Source organism: Oikopleura dioica, chromosome 1, assembly GCF_907165135.1.
Source record: "Oikopleura dioica chromosome 1, OKI2018_I68_1.0, whole genome shotgun sequence".
Taxonomy (NCBI): Eukaryota; Metazoa; Chordata; class Appendicularia; order Copelata; family Oikopleuridae; genus Oikopleura; species Oikopleura dioica.
In genome coordinates, this window is record NC_137291.1 from 11,502,452 (window position 1) to 11,524,289 (window position 21,838).

General features: G+C 41.2%; 6 protein-coding genes across 6 annotated transcripts; all 6 read left to right on the plus strand.

Moving 5' to 3' along the window:
* LOC145712402 (large ribosomal subunit protein eL42-like) lies at positions 1 to 1,037 on the plus strand. Its single transcript, XM_081790097.1, has 3 exons — positions 1 to 134; positions 179 to 334; positions 699 to 1,037. The coding sequence occupies exons 1-3, from the start codon at positions 69 to 71 to the stop codon at positions 789 to 791; spliced, it is 315 nt and encodes a 104-aa protein (XP_081646223.1). The 5' UTR covers positions 1 to 68; the 3' UTR covers positions 792 to 1,037.
* LOC145712403 (small ribosomal subunit protein eS27-like) lies at positions 915 to 1,546 on the plus strand. Its single transcript, XM_081790098.1, has 2 exons — positions 915 to 1,104; positions 1,324 to 1,546. Exons 1-2 carry the CDS (start codon positions 973 to 975, stop codon positions 1,438 to 1,440), a joined length of 249 nt encoding a protein of 82 aa, XP_081646224.1. The 5' UTR covers positions 915 to 972; the 3' UTR covers positions 1,441 to 1,546.
* Positions 1,547 to 2,235: 689 nt separating this feature from the next.
* Positions 2,236 to 4,140, plus strand: LOC145712399 (protein SGT1 homolog). The gene is made up of 3 exons (XM_081790095.1): positions 2,236 to 2,427; positions 3,055 to 3,335; positions 3,756 to 4,140. The coding sequence occupies exons 1-3, from the start codon at positions 2,298 to 2,300 to the stop codon at positions 3,915 to 3,917; spliced, it is 573 nt and encodes a 190-aa protein (XP_081646221.1). The 5' UTR covers positions 2,236 to 2,297; the 3' UTR covers positions 3,918 to 4,140.
* Positions 4,141 to 4,219: 79 nt separating this feature from the next.
* Positions 4,220 to 7,381, plus strand: LOC145712397 (sphingosine-1-phosphate phosphatase 2-like). Its single transcript, XM_081790093.1, has 7 exons — positions 4,220 to 4,390; positions 4,438 to 4,615; positions 4,662 to 4,763; positions 4,810 to 4,969; positions 5,011 to 5,265; positions 5,411 to 6,711; positions 7,098 to 7,381. The coding sequence occupies exons 1-6, from the start codon at positions 4,272 to 4,274 to the stop codon at positions 5,677 to 5,679; spliced, it is 1,083 nt and encodes a 360-aa protein (XP_081646219.1). The 5' UTR covers positions 4,220 to 4,271; the 3' UTR covers positions 5,680 to 6,711; positions 7,098 to 7,381.
* A 6,402-nt stretch (positions 7,382 to 13,783) lies between these two features.
* LOC145712155 (uncharacterized) lies at positions 13,784 to 14,340 on the plus strand. Its single transcript, XM_081789843.1, has 3 exons — positions 13,784 to 13,942; positions 14,023 to 14,133; positions 14,253 to 14,340. The coding sequence occupies exons 1-3, from the start codon at positions 13,812 to 13,814 to the stop codon at positions 14,338 to 14,340; spliced, it is 330 nt and encodes a 109-aa protein (XP_081645969.1). The 5' UTR covers positions 13,784 to 13,811.
* A 2,031-nt stretch (positions 14,341 to 16,371) lies between these two features.
* On the plus strand, positions 16,372 to 21,810 carry LOC145697390 (uncharacterized). Its single transcript, XM_081774586.1, has 7 exons — positions 16,372 to 16,529; positions 16,783 to 18,861; positions 18,906 to 19,077; positions 19,140 to 20,796; positions 20,843 to 20,985; positions 21,028 to 21,430; positions 21,495 to 21,810. Exons 1-7 carry the CDS (start codon positions 16,475 to 16,477, stop codon positions 21,639 to 21,641), a joined length of 4,656 nt encoding a protein of 1,551 aa, XP_081630712.1. The 5' UTR covers positions 16,372 to 16,474; the 3' UTR covers positions 21,642 to 21,810.
* Positions 21,811 to 21,838: the final 28 nt, after the last annotated feature.

A 21,838-nucleotide genomic window follows, 5' to 3' on the forward strand; every position in this document is an offset into this window, starting at 1 on the left:
AAAACCACTGCCAATTGAAAAAACTTTGATGAAAAACCTATTCCTAAATTTTTTAGACTGAAGTCGGCATGGTCAACGTACCAAAGACTCGAAAAACGTTCAGTAAGTCGCTGAACAAGCACTCCACCTTCAAGGTAAAAAAAAGATCCCCGAATCTTATAATTAGCGAATTTCCAAGGTCACCCAGTACAAGAAGGGTAAGGACTCCATCTTCGCCCAGGGTAAGCGTCGTTACGACAGAAAGCAGTCCGGTTATGGTGGTCAGACCAAGCCCGTCTTCCACAAGAAGGCCAAGACCACCAAGAAGATCGTCCTCCGACTCGAATGCACCAAGGTACAAATTCTTACATGACGAAGATCTTACAGACGGCTCGCAAAATAAATCTCAAAATCGAATAGGGAACGAATTTTATTATCAAAATCTCTTTTATGCCTAAAAATTTCAGAAATACTTGAATCTTCGACCAATGGAGTTATTTTCGAGAAAAATTAGACAAGTCTCGCAAAGCGCGGTTATAATTTTTATTCTCGAAGTCGCAAGCGGCTACTCGATTGAACAGAGTCGTCTGTAGGAATTATTCTTCTCTCTAAAATCAGGAGATCTTCCCGGTCGTCTCTGGCTGGGCGATTCTTACTGATTCTCTGCTTTAGTCTGGCAGACAATGCTAACCCCTCAAGTGACCGGTTTCCCTTTTTAGTCGAAGAAGAGAAAGCTCCAGGTCATCAAGCGATGCAAGCACTTCGAGCTCGGCGGTGACAAGAAGAGAAAGGGACAGATGATCCAGTTCTAAACTGTTCTTGGATTGTCTCTTACTGCCCTCCGGTGGAGATACTTCTCGAATGTTCTATTTCTCTTGTGAGATAATAAACTGTCACCAGGAGAAAATATTACTTTCTGAGAACATTAAAAAATCTTCAAAAAAGCCCATTTTTGAATCTTTTTTCATTTCAGACCGTATCGGATAGTCAAATATGCCATTGAAGGTCGACCTTCTCAACCCCTCTCTCGACTCTCAGAGACGATGCCACAAGAAGAAGCGGTTAGTGCAGAGCCCCAACTCCTACTTCATGGATGTTAAATGCCCAGGCTGCTACAAGATCAAGGTATTTTAGAGGAAAAATCAGAGCTTCAGAGGCGCCCCAAATTGTTATTTTTGAGCCCTTCGGAAACGAGCTCAAATCAACTGATCCACATCAGTTCTTGCCAGGAGATCTTTCCGGTCCATTTTCCCATCATTTCTGAAAATGACGCTGGGCGATTCTTACTGCGCAATGTTCGCTCTCGAGCAATACTTCTCAACCTTTCTAGTGACTTGCATTTAGACCGTCTTCTCCCACGCTCAGGTCCCCTCCGTGTGCACCGGCTGCCACATGGTCCTCTGCCGACCAACTGGTGGTAAAGCTCGACTTACCCAGGGCTGCCAATTCCGAAAGAAGTAAATTCCAAAAGAATGAAACCCGGAGCATCGATTGGACAGAGCTCATAAACTGTAACCATGATTGTTCCACTATAATCTTTCCGGAATAAAAAAAAAACTCATAAAAACTGTCAAGATTTTCAAAAATCCTTGAAATGAAATCTTTCTTTGTTGTTTTCTTTCTAGATAGTCTTTCATTTTACGTTTATGTTGATTGCAGGCAGCGAACTGTGCTAGTTATGAGAAGTTATTTTTACAAACCGTAGTAAATAATTTAATCTGAAATACAAATTCAATCTTCTGTAAATCAAAAAGCCGCCTTGAGGAAATTTTTCAAAAAGCCGTGTTGAGCGCGGCTACTGTCTCAGTTGCTCAAAGCCGCTAGTGACTTCGCGATTTCTATAATAACAAAAACAGCTCAGCTTTCTAGTCATCAGCCAAGTTAATCCATTTTCTTGTAAATCTGCATTTGGTTCAACAAAAAAAAACTGAAAGAAAAGCTGACCATAGACTGGTATAAGCAAGTTATTGTTAGAATTCAGCGAGTCTCAGAGAGGTACTCCTGTTTTATATCCTTGATTAGTTTCAAAAAGTAGTTCAATCAAAGCCAAATGCCTCGTAAAATAATTCTCCGACAGGTCAATAAAAATTTATGCCAATTTTGAGTGTCCGGCCTGATCAGCCCATTCTTGCTTGCTCCGACAAATCTAAAAATCAATTGTTAGCCTTACTGCCAGAGAGGAATGGTTATTGTCCCGTATCCATGGCGAGACTTCCATTACACCTCACCTTGCATAAGACGCATCGATGGAAAGAATAAAAAATGATTTTTTAGAAAATTGAGAATTGGACAAATAGAGATTCGAGAATCAGCAAAAAATGAGCGGTGTGAAAAGGGACTGGTACCAATCGAACGAAAGAGTCATTCTAGCGCTCCTGACGAAGGCATGCTCAGAAGTGCAAGTTCAGTTTGAAAGGGATTCTGTCACCGTTAGCGGCATCAATAAAGGTAATTTTTGCTTAAGAATAAACGGTTTTTATTTTTTATTGAATTTCAAGAATGATTATTCATTTGAGAATTTGGTGAAATTGGTATTTACGACATAGATCTTGATTAATGAGCCTTCCATATTGTTATTCGCTTGGGTCAAATCAAGTTTAATGAGCCGGAATGAGCCCGGTATATATTCAGTTTGTTTTGAATGTAAAACTAAAAGAAATGACTAGACGTTCAGTTTTCATAACGTGAAATTCACGCACTATTGTTTTATTCAAGAGATGTTTAACTTTTTAATTCTCATTGTACTATCCAAACTTTGAAATTACTCGGCAAATAATCATCATTTACGGAAAGAGAAAACTCTAAAGGAAGCTATTTTTATGCACAATGACGTAACGATAACTTATCTGCAACATTTCAAATAGAAACAGTATCAAAATTCCTAGGATCTACAAGCTAGGACTAAAAACGGCTTATTTCTGCATATCCGGTACTACTACTGGATCCTACGCCTCACATAAATCAACATTAAATCGAGTTCAATATTAAATATTTGCGCTTTTTCACTCCCTATAACGACCTGAATTTTCGGCAAATATTGTCAACTCGACTTATTTTTTTCAAATTATTTTTTAGAGGGAAATGCATTCACAGAAGTGGTGGAACTCGCCTGCGAAATCGTCCCAAAACAGTCGACTTTTAAAACAATGTCGACGAAGATTGAGCTGCGGCTGATGAAAGCAGATCCGGGCTTGCGCTGGGAGCAATTAGAAAAACAAAGTCTTCACGAGATAAAGCAGCCAGTCAAGCATAACCAGACCAAGGATTGGGACAAGCTGGCCAAAGAAGCTGCCGAACAAGAGGATAAAGATATTGAGCAGGGTGGCGGTGATGCAGCGCTTCAGCAAATGTTCAAAGTGAGTGGTTAGAATATTTTCCCGCAAGATATTTCTGGGTTCGAACAAAATCAAGAACCCGACTGCTTCTTCGAGTAAAAGTACGAAAAAGCCAAACTTTCTTCTACTTGAAGCCGCGGCTGAGATAGTCGAACCTTCTTGACACAACCGCTGTCAATTTTTTATATTTAATCTGCAGCAAGTATTTAAATTAGCCTCTAAATATTTCAAAAGAACAATCGGGGATCTCAAAGATCAACTGAGAATTCAATTGAAAGAGACTCACCAACACCTGGTTGTTATACAAACTTCCTCGCCCGTAAACTTTTGTATTTACTACTTTGCCACTTACACTGGCCACATAAAAAGTTCGCAGAGCTAGAGAAGAAGAATGCTTTTATTATTTTTATCGCTCTTCGTTTATTAACCTCTCTCTCTTAGAAAATCTACGCTAATGCGAACGAAGACACCAAGAGAGCGATGATGAAGAGCTTCCAAGAATCCAACGGGACAGTTCTTTCCACAAACTGGAACGAAATCGGCTCCAAGAAAACAGAGACAAAACCGCCAGATAGCATGGAGTTCAAGAAATGGGACTCTTAGAGCTTCAATTTGCAAGATGGACAAAATTTAGCAATATCTCTTTTTTTCAATCACTGTATTTTTTTTAACTTTTTGCACTCAATTGGGCCAGCAAAATTGAATGACGAATGCATCCATAGAAACCTTTATTGACTATTTTATTGTATCTTCATGCTGTTTATATTTTTATGTCATCTTCCTGAGTAACACGCTCCAGCGGAAATTGATGCATTCACCGTTCTGATATTTGCGCAAAGATGAATGCTTTATTACCCGCTTCTTTATTGACGCGTTCGTAATTTTCATTCCTCAACGCCATTTTTTTCCAACTTGATTCCAACCATTTGTCATTTTAGAAATTGAGAAATCGAAATCATGGCCCAAGCGCTGAAAGATAGCCTTTTGGATTTTAACAAGGTGCGGGCGTTTCAAGAGTTTTGCGGAATTAGAGAATGCAAAGAAGATGATCCTCGGGGAGAAGACGCCATTGTCAGGTAATAGACTCTCTGTCCAGCCAGTCTAGTCATCTGACCGTAATTAGTGAATCACAGCCAGAAAGAAAAGCGAGACAGCAGAGCGCTCGATTCCGCGCCACAAAACCCTGGCTCCATGAATTCTTCATGCTCGGATCTGTCTTTGGCACCGAAATCTTTTACATTACCTACTTGCCCCTGATCTTCTGGGGATACGAAAATTGGACTGGGCGACGTCTTGTCCAGGTATGAAACTCCTTTCAATCTCTTTCTATTCTTTCGTCCCTCTTAGATCTGGGTGATTACGATGTACATCGGCCAAGTTCTCAAAGAGTTCTGCCAAATGCCTCGCCCAACCAGTCCTCCAGCTTTTCCGATGGAACCGAACTTCAAGGTAAACGCCGTGTTCAAATGTCAACCCTTTTCTAAAATCTTTTCAGGCAGAATTCGGATTTCCTTCAACTCATTCCATCGCTGGAGCTTCCCTCGCTTTCGGCACGCTCCTCTCCATCTGTGGAACTCAAGACGCAATCTTTCCCTTCGCTCTTCTCGTTGCTACTGCTTTTACTGCTTGGGTCGCTCTTTCCCGCCTCTACAAAGGTACCTATTCTTTCCTCTAGCCCCTTTCTTACCCGGTTCAGGAATGCATTCCATCCTCGACATCCTTGGCGGCCTGGCCATATCTGCGCTGTATCTCTTTTTCGGCTGGCAACACTTGGACAAAGTCGACCACTACATTCGAACTGTTCCATTTTCACCTATCATTTGCCTCGCTTCCAACTTCGTCCTCGGCTGGTTCTACCCCAACGGCGACTGTCCTTCTCGAAAAGATACGATCATCATTCTTGGAGTCGGCGCTGGAGTCAACATTGCCAACTGGCTCAACTACAAACAAGGTCAGTTATAAATAAAAAGAGGATAGGAAAATATCATATTTTAAATATGAAAATCGAAGAATTTTTTCTTAGCAAAGATTCCCTTCGCTAATCAGATTAGATTCGTTTTCCTTTTCAAATTTTGGAATTCTCAACAACATTTCAGGCCTGGACTACGACATCTACGACCAACCTGAGTGGCACATCATCTTCTTCCGCGTCATCCACGGACTGCTACTGACCGCTGGTGCTCGGGAAGTTGCTAAGACGGCCATGAAGTCCCTCCTTTCTAAGGTCTTCGGCCCGATCACCTCCGAAAACATTCGAAAACAAGCGATCGAAGTACCCCTTCAGTACTTTACTTATACTTTCGTCGGTTTCACCGCTGTCTACCTCGCTCCACTTCTGTTTCTCAACCTCGGGCTGTATCGCTAATTTCCAAAACCAATCATACTTCTTGTACTTCTTACCTCTCTTTTCCTCTTGTTGATAATTTTTATTTTCGCTCTGTATCCGATGTATTATACAATCTTTTTAAATCCCTGATTTCTCATAGTTCATGATGGCGTTGATCAAAACATTTATCCAATCTGAATGAGTTTAACAACGCTTGAAAATAATTCCAGATGCCAATATTATTATTTTATAATATAAGTATCAAAGTTTATCTATTATATACCTGAAATTAATTATTCCTTCTTCAAGAAAAAATAAAATGAAAAAATATAAATATCGCTTTACTAAAAAGTTCTGAATAAGAATTATTTGAGTCTTCTATGATTCAAGCTTCTGGCCAATAAGATTTTGATATTTGTGAACCTAGCCAATGAAATTGAAGCATTGAAAGATGGAAATTTATTCTGCTCTTTCAGTAGAATCAGCACATTGACGGATTACAAAGTCTCAGATCTCAAAAAATATTCTCTTACTTGATTTCATAGACCGTTATCCTTGATTTAGTTCAATTTTACCCTCGTCAGATTTTTTTTATCTGTTATTTTTGTTAAAGCTTTAAACCTTTTGTTATTGTCAATAACTTATTGATCAAAGTTCTGCCTAAAAACTGTCCCTACTTGTTCTATTGATTCTAGAACCCGCTTTATTTTTCCAAAAAATCAGTATCAACAGCATAACATCTCATTTTCGCCACTTTACTATCACCTTTTGCACAACTTCATCCCTCTTCTGTTTCTCATTCGTCTTCCAGTTACTTTCCTTTCTTCCAGCGCGGCGGAGGACCCACCCGTGGGAACCCCTAGCTGAATCAAAGATTGGTTCTGACCGCTCGCGAAGCGCCAAAACACAGAATTTCGCGAGTTTCTTCGCGTTTCTTGAGAAAGAAAAACTAAACCAAAGAGAACTCTTCACAAACCAACAGAGCTTTTACTAACGAAAATTATTTGCTTCAGAATGCTTTCCCGACTTGCTCGACCCGTTGCCCGAACTGCTGTCCGATTTGGATCCAGCGTAAGTTTAATTTCTTCAGAAAGAGGATGAAATTTGCTTTTCCGATTGATTTTTAAAGAACAAGTCGTAAATGATAGACTAAAAGCACTAGGCATCAGCTCTTTTTATCACAAAAACATCTGGTTTTTGTTGTAGTAAAATTTGTAGAGCCCAAATCTCTTTTCTGAAAAAAATTCAATTTCAAAGATTCAAATGACTCATATTTCTACGAGAAGAGTGAATTTTCGATTCATTTAATAAAGCGAAAGTGGTCAATTTTGCCTCCTACGCCCTCATCTCTTCAAATTACTGTATCCGTTGATAGAATTTATCATGAAAATATCGGTCAATAAGTCACATAACATTCTGACTCCGTTTTGGAGCAACGACCTTATCCCCTTTTTCAGGAAAACAAGTTCGCCATCACCAAGGAAATGAAGATCTCCATGGGCGCTTCCGTCTTCTTCGGCGCCGCCTTCTACAACTTCATCCGAGGCAACATCAACCCCGGCACCAACCCCGTCAACTACGTCCCCAAGAGCGCTCTCTAAATTCCCAAAACCCGAAAACGACGATCAAGAAATCGACGATTATTTATTTTCATGAACCGTTATTTCCCATTCCTTTTTCTTTTAAGGAATCTGTTCTAAATTGAAACATTAGCCTTGAATAAAATAACAAAAACATCCGACTATCACGTGTCTTTCTCTAGAATGTTGTCCCGCGCAGCTTTATCAGTCCCCCGCCGAGCAGCAACCAAATTCGTTCTCGCACAAGAGGTCGATGGAAAGTTGGTCAAGGCGAACATGGAGTGGGCAGATGTTCAAGCCACGAAAGTTTCAGGTTAGAGCTGGGAAGATCCTGGCCCCAGCGGTAAAAATAGTAGACTTTATATTTATGCAGAAATTTCTCGAATAATGTCGAAATGATAATGAAGAACTCTGTTCATAATTTTTACAGACTCTAGAATAAAAACCTACTATTATGGTTCCTGAAATAACGAATCCGCTTGCGGCTTCGAGAGAACAAAAGCAAAGCTGCGGCTTTACGAAACGGGGCTTTTGAACTATTTTTTCTCGAAGCTAAAGAGTCATGGGCGGCTCCGGGCAAGAGTGATCTCCCCTCCGAGAGAGGGATGAGGTGCAGGGCCGTACTCAGCAGCGCCGGGGGTCTATCCGACGCTGCGGCACTTCCCCACACTCACCCCCCTCACGAAGTGAGAAGAGCTTTATTGAAAATTTTCTTCAGTTAATAATTTGTGTAATCAGTATTTAGAACAGTCGAACAAAATACAGTTTCAATTAGGAACAGAAATTATAATAAAGTTCTTCTCAAGCAAATTTGTCGTCTCAAATTGAGACTCTCAATCGTGATTGAAATGTATAATGATGCGATGGGAAATTCACATATGACGCGTCCCATCATATCACTGTTTGACGTGACGTCGTGTGAACAGACAAAGGTTTGTCTTTTGATAATTATAATGATAAAGATTGTCTGGCTGACATCTCGTCTTTCCAACAAAATAAATTTCTTCTGACATAAAACTGCAACGATTTCAAGTGATCCTCTTCTCCACTGATCCACTTTTCTCCACTGATCGTCTCTTAGCAGCTTCCGAATCTCTTCTTGTCTTCTTTTATATTTTCAATCTTCTTCCATAAATAAATTTTCATCTTAACGAGCCAATATCTTCACACGAAGCTCCAATCGAATTGAAAACAAAATATCTTGACCATCGGAAATTATAAGCAAATTTATAATTTGAAATCCAACCAAATAAAATAATTCCAATTTGTCCGCCATAAATCTCATCAATAAAGAATAGAAAAAAACAAATTTATCCATTTCAAGGTCCCCATAATTGGCGAGGCTTCAACATTCAAGAAAAAAGATAAAATAAGTTCCACTTTTCAATATTTCTGAGTCCAACGGTGGCCAAAAAATCGTATCCATTGATAATTTAGATCCAATAATTAATCGAAAACATCCAAAAATCGTAAATGTTGACCAGATTCCAAAAATCTTACGGAAAAAAGCGGCGAGCGGTCGATTCTCTCTTACAGCAGCAAGGCAAAAAGAAATATTTTTTTTTTTTTAAAAACCCAATCATCTTCCTGAGACGTGAGATCTTTCACTTCAGTTCACCAGTAAAGAGTCATGGGCGGCTCCGGGCAAGAGTGATCTCCCCTCCGAGAGAGGGATGAGGTGCAGGGCCGTACTCAGCAGCGCCGGGGGTCTATCCGACGCTGCGGCACTTCCCCACAAAGCCACGAGCGGCTTCTCGATTTATTTTTTTCATGATTGTTAAATCCGCTGACTGTTCTGTTTAGTCAACATTTCTGGCGAAGAATTCATCGGAAAAGCTTTCCAATTCAAGAAAATCATCGCTACTGAAGTAGAAGGCACTATTGAGTGGGTCAAAACCTTCAGTCGGCAACAGATGAAAGACAACAATAAGAAGTGGTTCGGCTTGGTGCAAATAACAAAGGGCGATATTGGTGCTAAAGAAATCATTTTTCATCCGGTAGTAGCGCTTTTTCTAGGCGTAGGGGATGAGTTTTGTTTAGGAAGAAAAAGAAGAATTTGATGTCTGCAGAAAGAAGTTGGATGATCGGGACCAAGTCGTCAAGATAGTTTTTGATGTCGTTTTGCACAAGGATCGGAAGACTGTTACAAATATGAGGGTACATCCCTACTTGTCTCATTTTTTACCTAATTTTATCATTTCAGCTCTTGTAATCAACAGCTGTGGACATTTTCCTGACCTCGAAGCATGAAAGAATTCATTACTGAAAGACAAAAAAGTTGTTTTTGATTGACCGTTTATCAATATAAATAAATTAACATTGCCAGAAAATTAAAACTTTGCTCGTCTAAAATTGCTTATTTCGCGGCTATTCTAGACACCAGTCTCTTGTATTTTACAAGGCTTGTTGACCTAGAAACGACTCGCTCTTGTTCGAAGTAGAAATGAAAAACATAAGGCGAACATGCTTTTGAATAAGTCTCTGAAATTAACTCCAAAAAAAAAAACGAAAATCTAGATAAGCAGGGAAGGAGACGAGTTTGATCCTTGATGAGTTGAAGCATTCAACCTGTGAATGTTTTGATAAGAAACTGTATATAGTCACGAGAAACTAGACCCAATCCACAATGCTAATAAGCAATCCAAATTCTGGTGAAATTCTGACTTTATTCCTCACGTGTGCTAATATTTCTAGTCCCTTTTCTTGTGGCTGTCCTTGGAATTCTCGGTCGAGGGGGCATTATCTTCTTTCCTAGCAAAATTTTACAACTGGTAGCGGACGAGTCTCACGTGTTTCTTTCAGGTCTTGTTCGAAGTTCAAACTTTTTGTGTAGAGTTTTATCGTGTTCAAAAAGGTTTTTGAAACAGTGGCATTTTCTGCGAGATTATAAGTTAGCTCAGGGTCGCGCGATTTCACAAGTGTCGGGCAGCAACTAACGAGGTTCACGTGTAGTACTTGAAAACTGATCAAATGCGAAATTTTTTTCGTGAAAACGTTTTCCAGTTTCGAAGAGAGCGCTTTTCGTCAAGAGGCTCAATTTGAATAAAATAAGGATTTTTGCACTTGACGAAATTAATCGAGGCTCTTGAGGATAAATCGATGATCGGGGCTGGAAACGATAACCTGGCCGAAATGACTTAAAATTCATTTAAAATATCGTAAATAATTTTTATAAAAGCAATATTTTTATCGGAAAATTTTAAATTAAGCTCAATAAAGTTGTGAAGATACCTGATTTATCTATTATGAATTTCAGATCAAAGAAAGTGAAGCTTTTCTCTAAGAACTGTTACGATGAAAATTAATGCGTAGCACGTTTCTAATTTTGGCCCAGCTGCTCATTTCTTTTTTCAAGCGGATCAGCAATTTCAGCTGATTCAATCACAAGTCCCAGATTTGTCATAACAAGAGTAGTCTCAGATGATAAGACCGTTTGAGATCTCCCATTCTAGCGTCTGAAATGTAGACATTTTCAAATCGTTCATGCTTCACACTTAGGATAATATTTAGCCTTCTGTAAAAACGAAAGTTCATTTCGTTTTCTAGTGTTTGGCTCCACCTTGGAATGTCACGAAGCTCACCGACTAAAGTGCCAAAGATTAAGGGCAATTATCAGCTTTTAGAAATCATTTTCGGCTTATCGTTCGGATCTAAAACTTACAATTATGTAAGACGTACCTGTCAGCGTGTTTATTGGCCAGCGTCTGTAACCAAGTTTAAGTTTCGGAGGGACTCATCCTCAAAGCAATTTGTTCAAATATAATGTCAACTTCAACTTCTTCATAAGACGGTCTTAAATTTATGCATGACACGAAAATTGCTGTTTATTATATTACTAGAAATCTCATCATTTCGGTGACATCGCGGAAGAAAAGCAAGAAGAAAATTCGTATTTTTCGAGGAATATTACGATCGATGCAGTTTCTCACTTTCGCCAAAGGAAATATTATAACCAACGGAGCAGATTTGGTGTGCGCGGAGAACCACAGAAATTTCGCACAGCTTTGGGCCACGAAGTTATGGCAATTTACCACAAAGCTTCGTATCCCTAAAGTGCCAATGTTTGAAGATGACCCTGTTGTTAGTCAGAGATCAGCTGCGTAAGGGAAACTTTGAATTTTAAGTCCAAAAGAGTAATAGAAGAGAGAGGTTATTAGTTTTTCCTCGTCGCTTATTTCTCGTCCAAACAGACGGGCACTTGGATTTATAAGTTCAATTCCAGAATCCAGCAGCATCACCTTGCGGAAATTCCAATCATATTGGTCTTTTTAAGATAGTAAAACATCGACGTAGCTTATCATTGTTCTCGATATACAGTGGCTCTTTTTATTCAATCAAAGAGTTCAAGTTTCAAGCATCCATGGTCAATTTTTGCATTTCATTTTTCTAGGGAAGATCAATTCTTGGATAAACTTGAGATGAAAAAACAGCTTCTAACGGATTGCTTCGTTTTGGAACGGAAGGACGCCGGACCTTCAACCTTTCTTTGACTTATCGCGCCGTTTTTAAGCACCAGCAGTATGCAATTAGCCCTCAATCTCAGACGAGCGTTGCCACAAACGTGTTTTCAGCTACTCGTCACTGGGAAACAACTTGTTTCTTCGACTTGGTACCTCGATTGTAGTACTCTTTTTCGATTTCCGAAGAATCGTTTATAGTCTATCGTTTATATATTATAGACTTGTCTACTAGACAATGTCTGCTCAAGCATATTTATCGGCGATGAATTATCGCTTATTATTTAGAGCACATTATTCAGCCACTAGACAGTTATTTTCGCATTGCAACTAAATTCCTTGTTGAATTTTTTACGGCACTTGGCCTAGATATCATGAAAGCCTTTTCTCGATCATTTTTCGTGTTACAATTTGTTAACGGTAGACAGGTAAGCAAAACAAGCAGGCCGTCCTAGCAATTTTATACGCGTCGGCACTTCAGATTTATAGAATTTTGAAAAGAACAGCTCACCTGATAATGAAAAGTTGCTTTTTCGAGAACCGATATGACAAGTTTTGCCGTGAAAATGTCATCAGAGCGAGGCAGGGCGAAAAGAAAGCAGGAAGTGATTCCAAAACTGCGGCTGATTTATCTTACCTCTTACTGACTCGAGTCGCTGTACGGTAGTTAGAAAGTTCCCTGAATAAACTTTGAAGCGTGTCATCCAAAAACATGCCAGCTCTTCAAATCTGAAAGTTGTCTGGACTAACCTAGTCTACGTAAACTGCCAGCGGATTATTCAAAATGAGGTTTTGCTCATCCGATGAAGAAGACCAGAAACACACGCTGAGTTGTGTACCCACAGATGGGATGAGTCAGGATTTTAAGAATTAATGCTTTAGAAAATTGCTAATCTGAAGACAACGTAACATGTTTTGCGTTAAATAAAAGGGTTGAACAACGTTTATGTATCCTAAAAACACGAATTTCTAGATTAGTCCTAAAAAAACTTTTGCAAAAGTCATCGCGGAAAACATTTTAGAACGTAGAATTTGTCAAACCAAAATAATTAATTCAAACAATAAAAAGATATCGATGATATTTTTAATAAGCAAACAATAGCTAATTTTCAGAATATTATTAATATCTAATCGGCCACTCTTTAGGTCAACCTATAAATTTGTAGTGAAAATAGCAACGGTCCTTCGGGGTCCCAGAATCGAGTCATTTAACATGTAAATGGAACTGGGAATTTCAAGTTTGAGTCTAACATGAATTATCTCTATTTGTACAAATTGTACATTATGTACATATCTTGATCTTCATAAATGCGCACCTTTGAAATAATTCTTTGAAGATCGAAAAATATTTTGAAATTTTTGAACCTTGACTGACATCTTGACATTTTTGGCGATACAGCTTTTAGCGACATCCAGAAGGAGAAGAGTTGATTAAGAAAACATAGTTACGTATGGCGAAATTCCACTGAGGTAGGAAAGCGCTTAATTGAGGCTTGTCTGAGGTTTCAAATTTTATTCACGAAATGGTCTTGCCCAACCTGGAGATGGTTTAGAGCTGATGAGGTGCGTTTTTACAAAGTGATGAGGTGTTCCCTTGCTGAAGTTGAAGAGCTGCAGAGTCTGAATGCGCCTATGAACCTTTAATGTCTGATATACGAAAAGGTATGTTCCAAAGCTTCTAGAACGTATTTAGTTACGTAACTGCTGAATTGATTGGTTGTTCAGTTGAATAGTTTTTACGGAAGAGAATCTTCATCAGAACTGTACTTTATTTCCAAAAAATTATGCATTATTTATCAAATTTTGCTGCAGTTAATTTTTGTTTTCTTCTGTGAATAGGCCTGGGAATTGCATGAAAAGTTCGCCTCTTATCAAATTTGATAGAGAACGAGTGTGAGAGTTCGCGAGTTGAAAAGAGCGATATCGTGCGATTTTCCGGCGGGCTTGCACATGATGCGATACTCCGGGCGACCGTTTGTTTGATCTTTCTTTGAATCATCGTATTCGAGTTAACCTCAAGTAACTTCCACGCAGAGAGATAGAGAAAGAAAGAGACCCGCATTTTTCTACTTCTCTGAAATTTTCTGAGAACTTTTTAAACGCAAACTCTATCTTTCAGAACTAAAAAAAAACAATGACTGAGAAAGTAATCGAAACAAGATTCAAGGACCCGCCAGCGAAGGAAAGAGCCACGAGCCAGACCCCCCGTGTCAGAGCTTACACGATCCATGATATTCGCCTTCAAACCGGCCCTGTTGATAACAGGTTACTATTTTTTGGATGTTTATCCGAAAATTCTTCTCAGAATGAATATCTTTATCGCCGTTTTTAACCCGTTTTTTAAGGATTCCGATCAACCAAAAGTGCCACGAACAGATTCCCGAAGGCTCCTGTACAGAAGGCCAGTTCCGAAAACGCTCCGTTTCATTTTACGGCGGTGCGAGACCAGCAATTCGGTAAGAGAGACTGGCGCTGACCTCGAAGTAAACTCAGTAGTCGGGACGTGCCCGTGCTCGAATTACTGAGCAAGCAAGTTCAAAATTGACTCTTTTTTTCTTCTAATTTTTCTTTTCAGACGGGGGCAAACAAGCGAGAAACCAACGCCCAGAATGATTCAGAAAGCCTCTAACTTTACTGTGCGCGAAAATGCCGAATACAGTTAGATTACGTAAGCACAAAAAGTAGTCTTTTTGGAGCATCTCCAGCGCGTGTTTCTTTCCTACCACATCGGCCTTACACTGAACTAAAACCTCTGTTCGACCATAATCGCGTAGCTTTTATAGTAAGTCAAAAAGACTTACATAAAACGGGCAGTTTCTAAACTTGGCGAAAAAGTTCCATGAACATTTTCTTTTCACGAGTAATCTTTGATGCAACTTGTCGAAAATTCTGCATATCTTCATCTTTCGCGTTTTTTTTTTGCCAACATATTATCTGGCTTTTCCGCAATTTGGAGTACACACTACTTGACCGAAAAAATATCAAACTGTGCATGTAATGCCTTATTACTAATAATAAGTTATTAGTCAAGTGAGATTGTAAATATATGGTGAGCAATAGTGTAAGTGTAATTATGATTACGAAAAAGTAGGAGAGTGGACACGTTTTCAACAGAATTCGTGATGTAAAGTCTAAATTTTGGTTTGAAACATTTTTTTTTGTAGTTTTTGAGAAATAAAGTACGCAAGTCTGTTATTACTAATAACTTTTTTACTCATGTAACAGTATTTTTCCATAAACTAATCGGGGATTAGCCCTTGATTCATTTAAAACGAACTGCTTTCTCAAAGCGCAAAGTTGGATTCATCGTTAATTTTTTTATTTTCTTACATCACATCACATATTTTACTGAAAACATCAAGCTATCTCAGCGGAAATTGAAGAAAAAACCCAACGTTTCAGAAAATACCACGTCCCTAAAGAAAGCGCAAGTTTGGGACTTATACAATAGAATTAAATTCCACGGGTGTTTCGTTGTGGAACTTCCATTACTGTACACTTGTTTCGGCTCAAAAGCGGTAATGCAATTTTGCCACGGAGGGAATACACACGTAAGCTTTATCTCCTTTTCTAGGGCTTAAGGTAGACACTTAAGGTTTCAGATGAACCTGTCGGAAGATTAGGCAATATGCTAGAATTCGGTTTTATCGCGAATGTGGTCGGGAAATGAGGTTAGTGCGTGTGGGAAACCAAGAACTATCGAAGAGTTCGATTAACTTATCGATTCATTAGAAATTATGAGAAATGCGGGTTTCTTTCTCTATAGAAGCGCACTACCATCCAGTGGTGCTTCTACTAAGGGTGTCAGTCGCATAAAGATGAAACAAAATTTTTGAACTCGAAAGAACCCTCAAGTCCACCGATGATGAACAGATAATGATCTCTAAGAGTCGCCACTCACCTGGGATGTTGGAAGATCAACCCTCAGTAATTAGAGTCACTGGCAAGTGGTTCGCTACTGGTTTTTCCATCAATAGCTGTCAGCAAAGAAAAGGGATTTAAGAACGGGAAACAAGTGCCAAGTTTGAAATGAGATAATGTGTACGCAAATTGACGGTCCGGGAAAACTACGAAAACGGCGGGTCGTAACGAGCCTGACGGGGATGGAACCTCAAATTTGATTTCAGAAGCTGTTATTTCTGGTTTCTGGAGAACATTCGGCGGACAAATTTGATATGCGCGTTATGGCTTCTCGTCGAACTTGACACGTCTTGTTGCACTACAAGTCTTCTCTGCGTAGAACATCCTCTAAGTTTTTACAGGCGACTAGAAATTCGGGCTCCACGTTACAGTTTTGAACAATAACTAAAGATAAAAATGAAAAGTTCCGAAGAAAAATTGGATAAGAGAGCTTCTTTTCAAAGACCAAGGAAACCTCAAAACTAGCGATTATGAATATCTATTTCAACCATGGTCATTTTTGTCCTCAAGAATCAACAATCCATCAATTCTTTTGAATAAAAAATTCTCCCTGAAATTCAACAAATTTCAAGAGAAGACAGGCGATTGTATTTTGTCTGTCTAGATTTCGACCAGGGAGATCAAATACGAGACCAACGTCAAGCATAATTTCATGACGAGGATCCCTGATCATGAAAACCACGCGAGCGCTATGCGCGCGCACGCTCTCTTGCGCCAAAAATCGGACTTTATAAGGAATGCGCGCGCGTTCAAAGGTACTCTTAAGATCTCTTGTCACGTCTCCGTGGCTAAGGTGATTAAGAAATATAAATTTTTATAAAGAAAGTTATCTATTGAAAACAACACGAATAAGAACGAAGAAAAAAACAAAAGAAAATGAAGGCTTCAGTGATTTCACTGATCCTTTTAGGAGGAACAGACGCTAGAAAACGTAAGTATCAGAGATAAACAAGAGGACCTTAACTCCCCAGTTATAGCCGCGTTGTCACTTTGAGAATTTTCACTCACTGCTATTTTTTATCTCGCTTGAAAAGAGACTCTCTCTCGTAAGTGGATTTAAAAATTTTCCAACCGGTTGTCAGTTTACGTCATAAAATCAAATCAATTTCTCTTGATCCGGCTTAACCTTACCGTATTCCCCCGCCAGTAGTTGCCAGCCTTCGAAATTGATTTCATTATTTTAGGTCACGAGAGACGGAGCAAAAACCACAGCCGTGCGCTTGCAAATGAAGCTCAGAGAATTTCACAGCTCAGTCCTCGAGTTCTTACTTCTTGTGTTCTCGATCGGGCTTCAGACTTGGCTCTACTGGAGACCTTCCAGTTTCTTGAGCCAGAAAGTGGGAAGCGCGTCTATTTCGGAACAGCGATTGACCCGATCCGTGGAAATCCTCAAGCAGCAAAGAACTCCATCGAAGGACACTTTGGCGAAGACGTAATCATGACTAGATCGAATGGGTACTGCGATAAGGGAGCGTACAAGAGTTGGAACAAATGTAACATCAACGGAGAGTGCTTCGTCGAGTGCGAAGATGGTCTCTGTCACGATCAGCATAAAAACGGGGAGCAGCGAATCGTCATTCCCAACGGCTGCCGAGACTGGTACCGCGCCTGTGCAACCGAATGTGCCAACGATTCCGAGTGCAACGCCTTCACATTTCTCGACACAAACATTCTCGGCCATCCAGAGTACACTTGCCACTTCATGAAAAGCCTCACATGTAAACATTCTGCGCAGAATCTCAATGATCCGCGATCTTCATTCCATGTCAAAGGCGCATATATGGAAGGTCTCTTCGAAAAATATTCAGCAAATAGCTTCGCAGAACTTGATGCAAGCTTGTCGGTTGATCCGGATTTCAAATACGGTCATTGGAGCAGCTGGGGATACCATGAGTGCCGTCAAACTCCGGCTCCGGCTTGTGGAGAAGGCGTTATAAAACGATCTCGAGTGCTCGAAAGTGGCTCAACTGAACATGAAAGTCGGCCTTGCAATTACTCCAACGACGATGGAGAGCTAATCGTCTGCGAAGATATCACTAATGGTGAGGGAGACGAGGAAGATCCAGGACACGGATGGACTTCTTGGGGCGATTGGAGCACTTGCTCAAAGACTTGCGGCGGCACTGGCTTCCGATCCCGCTTCAGAGCTTGTGGACAATGCACTAACCCGGACGAAAATGGACTTTGCAGCGAAGTTTCATACGTTGATGCAATTCCTTTTGTCGGCGCATCCCTAGAATTCTGCCCAGAAGGCGGTGAAATGGAAGAAGAAACATGCCAACTTGGTCAATGCTTGCCAGGAACTCACGGCCGAACCGGATGGAAAAGAGCGGGACAACGCGAGTTCAAAATCCGAAATATGTGGAACATTGCTAAAACCGAGGGTTTCACAAGAACTCTTGAAGATTGGGAAGGTGGCTGCAGAAATATTGACGAAGCCTACAAAGTGATCAATTTGGATTCATCTGCTCAAGAGCCTTCTTTCCACAATCCAAGATTCACATTTGCTGAATGTATGAGAATCTGCCAGTTGGAAGAGAAAGATGATTGCTTGTCGGTCATGTTCTTCAAGTCTGAACGCGTTGGTGCTCCCGATGTCAAGCGATTTTACGGAAACGACGCAGAGGGAAATCCACTTGAGGGAAATTGCTATCTTTTCAACAAACGATGCCACGAAGATGGCCAGCCTCGAGATGCTGCCTACCTCCAAGCTCAGCGAGAAGAAAAAGAAGCTGCAGGTGAGACTTTTACTGGAAAAGCTGCAGCTTTCTCTTGGTACGCTTACAAGGATCTTTGCCACGCTCCTAAATCAGTCGCTCTGAATCCATGCAACATGATGGGAACTTATTTCCGAGCTACTTGCGACTCATCCGGCTCCAGAGGATTTCCAAATACAGACGTCTGCCGATGCCCAACTTCCGGTGATCGTCACACTGAAACCCGGGCTTTCGGTAACCCCTACGCTGCTGCCTGGAAATACAACCCCGAACTTGGTGAATTTCAAAAACGAACTCACAATGCTGCTTTGGGCAAGGGACCAACATTCTATTCGAAATTCAAGTACAGCAGAAGAGTTTTCGCAGGAAAGTCTTTGGAAGAATATGAAGAAATCATGAACGAGGGATCAATGGCCTGCCACAATCCTTGCGAGCATAATCGATGTGCCAGTGGCTCAGAATGCAGGCTCAACTCAGAAGCTGAGTTTGGATACGACTGCATCTGTCAGTGGCCAACGGTGCCAGATTCAAGCCGATTTGGCGAAGGTAAGCTTATTCAAATCGACCACAGGTGTGTTATCGTTGTTTAGGACTTTTACCACTCGGAAAAGCTGGTTATGGAACGAATAACGGTTGCATTGCCGTTGATCAACGTAACGTTGCGGCCGACTATAAAGATAATCTGATTTTGTACGGTGGTGGTTGGAACTCGCAACCTGTCCCAACTGGCCCTCTTCCGAAACCCCATTATCAATATTACGGGTGAGTTGATTTATATATTTCTGCTCATTTTCTTTTGGCACGCCTCTTCATCAATCATTTAGTCTTGAATCGGAGAGCCCGTACAAATTCAAAGTCATCCACGCTCCTCAAAAGATTCCGGCCCCATCTCCATCTGCTCACAAGGCCAAGTTCTACAACTGCATGATGAACATCGACGAAAACAAAGTCATGGTTGTCGGTGGACGCCCAGGTCAATTCTTCGACATTTGGGACGACAAAACATTCGTCTATGAATGGAAAAAGGGTGCCAACGGAATCGAGGATGAAGGTCAATGGATCGGCGCTGACGGTAGCTGGATGAATGATACCAAAGAAAGCTGCGAGGGACTTTCTGGTTGCATGCGACACAACGACTGGCCTGACTTCCCCTCTACTTCTGTTTTGAATTGTGAAGGACAGTGCCGAGACGGCCAAATGGGTAGAGGTCCTACCAATCCTCGATGGATCAATTCTTACTGCACGATTGATGCTGATTTCTACGACGGAAGCAACTGGGTTAACCAGAAATTCGAGCTTTGCCGACACCGACTCGTTCAAAGCGACGATGGTATTACCGTCGAAGGCCTCGAGGGACTCTGGTCAAGCGAAGAAAACACTGACTTTGAAGAACAGTGGGCACAGTATAACTTGGCTATTCGAAAGACAATCACTTTCTACAGACAGACTCAGCTCCATTCTCCCGACGTAGAAGATGCGCTCTTCCAAACACATCAGATGTTCCAGGGCGATTCGTATTTGATGACCGGAGAGCTCCGATGGAAATACCCAATGGACTCGAGCCTCTACTCACCCATCCTCGGCCCAGTTCACTATCGAGATATTATGCAGACCCAGGGCTTGCCGAATACCATCCGTCCCATCTTCAGAGAGACTGTCAAGGAGTACCATGGTCCAGGTCAACCTGCTTGTGGTATGATGGGCAACCGAGCGTACGTCGGTTCAGGAAAGTTCTCTCGTCTGATGTCACTTGATGTCACTGCCGCTACAGAGCAACTCTGGCGAGTCGAAGACGGTTCCGAGTTCCCTTACCCATACAAAAAGTCTGATGGTTCTCAATGCCTCATGTACAACGCCAATGGAGCCGACTCTTCCCAATGGACCAGAGATCAGCTTCCCAACTACAGACAAAACTTCGGAACAGTAGTCACAAGCCAAGGATTGTGGGTGATCGGAGGTCTCATGGCCCCATCCGCTGATTTGCCGGGACGAAACTTGAACAAGAAATACAACGTTGAAGGTTGCACCAAACACTCGCACTTGAAAGACGTTTGGGTTTTCAATCCAAATGGATGGACTCGAAACGACATTCTCGGAGACGCTCGATCGAAATACTCTGGTTTTACCGGAAGTGAAATTCTTCCGGAAAAAATTGGATATCCATTCGGAAACGGTATTGAATCGCGAATCTCCACTTCACTCCCTCAGACCTTTGAAGAATTCCATCTCTCGGACACACCAAGCGGTCCGTTTGATTTGTCCATTGATTCTGCTCTTGCTGAAGGATGGGGATGCACAGGTGTCCAAGGAAAGTGGTGTCGAAAGCCGTATCTGCCCCGTGAAACAAAGGGAGCTGAGAGCTTTGTCATGTGCTTTGAGCCTGGAACTGGAACCGAGGACTTTTCCTACGTCCGACGAGGCTCAAAAAAGACGATTCCTCGACGACCACGAGTTTGTTCCGTTGAAGAAACTAAAAATTCGGTAATTTTAAATGTTGTGAATTCAAGTAATCTACGAATATTTCTAGGACAACCGATGCATCTGTTACATCATGAATATTTCCGGCCAATCAGGACCAAAACAAACTCCTGGAGGAGCTGGCTTCCGGCCGGAAATCGACTATTTGGAAGTACCCAGAGCTGACGGAACTTATGGTTCTGATCATGAAAGGTACACCAAAACAACTAATCGCGTCGGTATCCATATTTTCAGTTATGCGGATGAGTTGAAAGAATACTGCCCAGGTGCTGAGCCATCCTATCCAGGGATTGATGAGCCAATCATCCACGGAAACGAAACCGCTGTTGCCGACTACTCCGAGTGCACACCAGTTTGCGACGTCGAAGGTGCTCCCGCTTGCAACCGAGTTTGGCACAAGAAAAATCTTCGATCCGCCTGGCACGAAGCCGGTCGAATCAAACATCCCAGAATGGGCTTCCTCGCCGGACAGCTCAAGGGAGAGATCATCGTCTGGGGCGGAGAGTGCTACGGCCCTTCTAACACCCGTCAGTGGAACCTGGACGGAACTCTTCGTGCGACCAGAGTCGACTTCCAGCCAAGATCGTGCAAAGTCGACGTTCAAGGCGGAAAGACTGTTAATGATGACTACATGGAGGTTTGATATCGAATGATCTAAAATCGAGAAAAAATTTATGGACACATTTTCTTATAATTCTTAGGTCTTCTCATTCTTGCGCATGAACTCAGCCGGCTACATCTTCGGTGAGCGTCGTTATGTCGAATTCGATGGCTACGTCGACGGCCGAGCTGGTCACGGAGAAGCTGCAGTCGCCCAGGCTTTCAATGCTTTCAACAAGGCATTTTAAACTCAAAGAAAAACATCGCCAAAAAAAGATTACGTTAAACGAGAATCAACAAGACGAGTTTTTATAATTATGAAAAAAATTAATGTACAGTTCTGCTTTTTCACTTGTAAATGACCACTTCAAACTTTAGTATTTGACTCTTTTTACTTGTATAAATACAACTTGCTTTCAAAAATACCCTGCCTCGCCTGATTGTT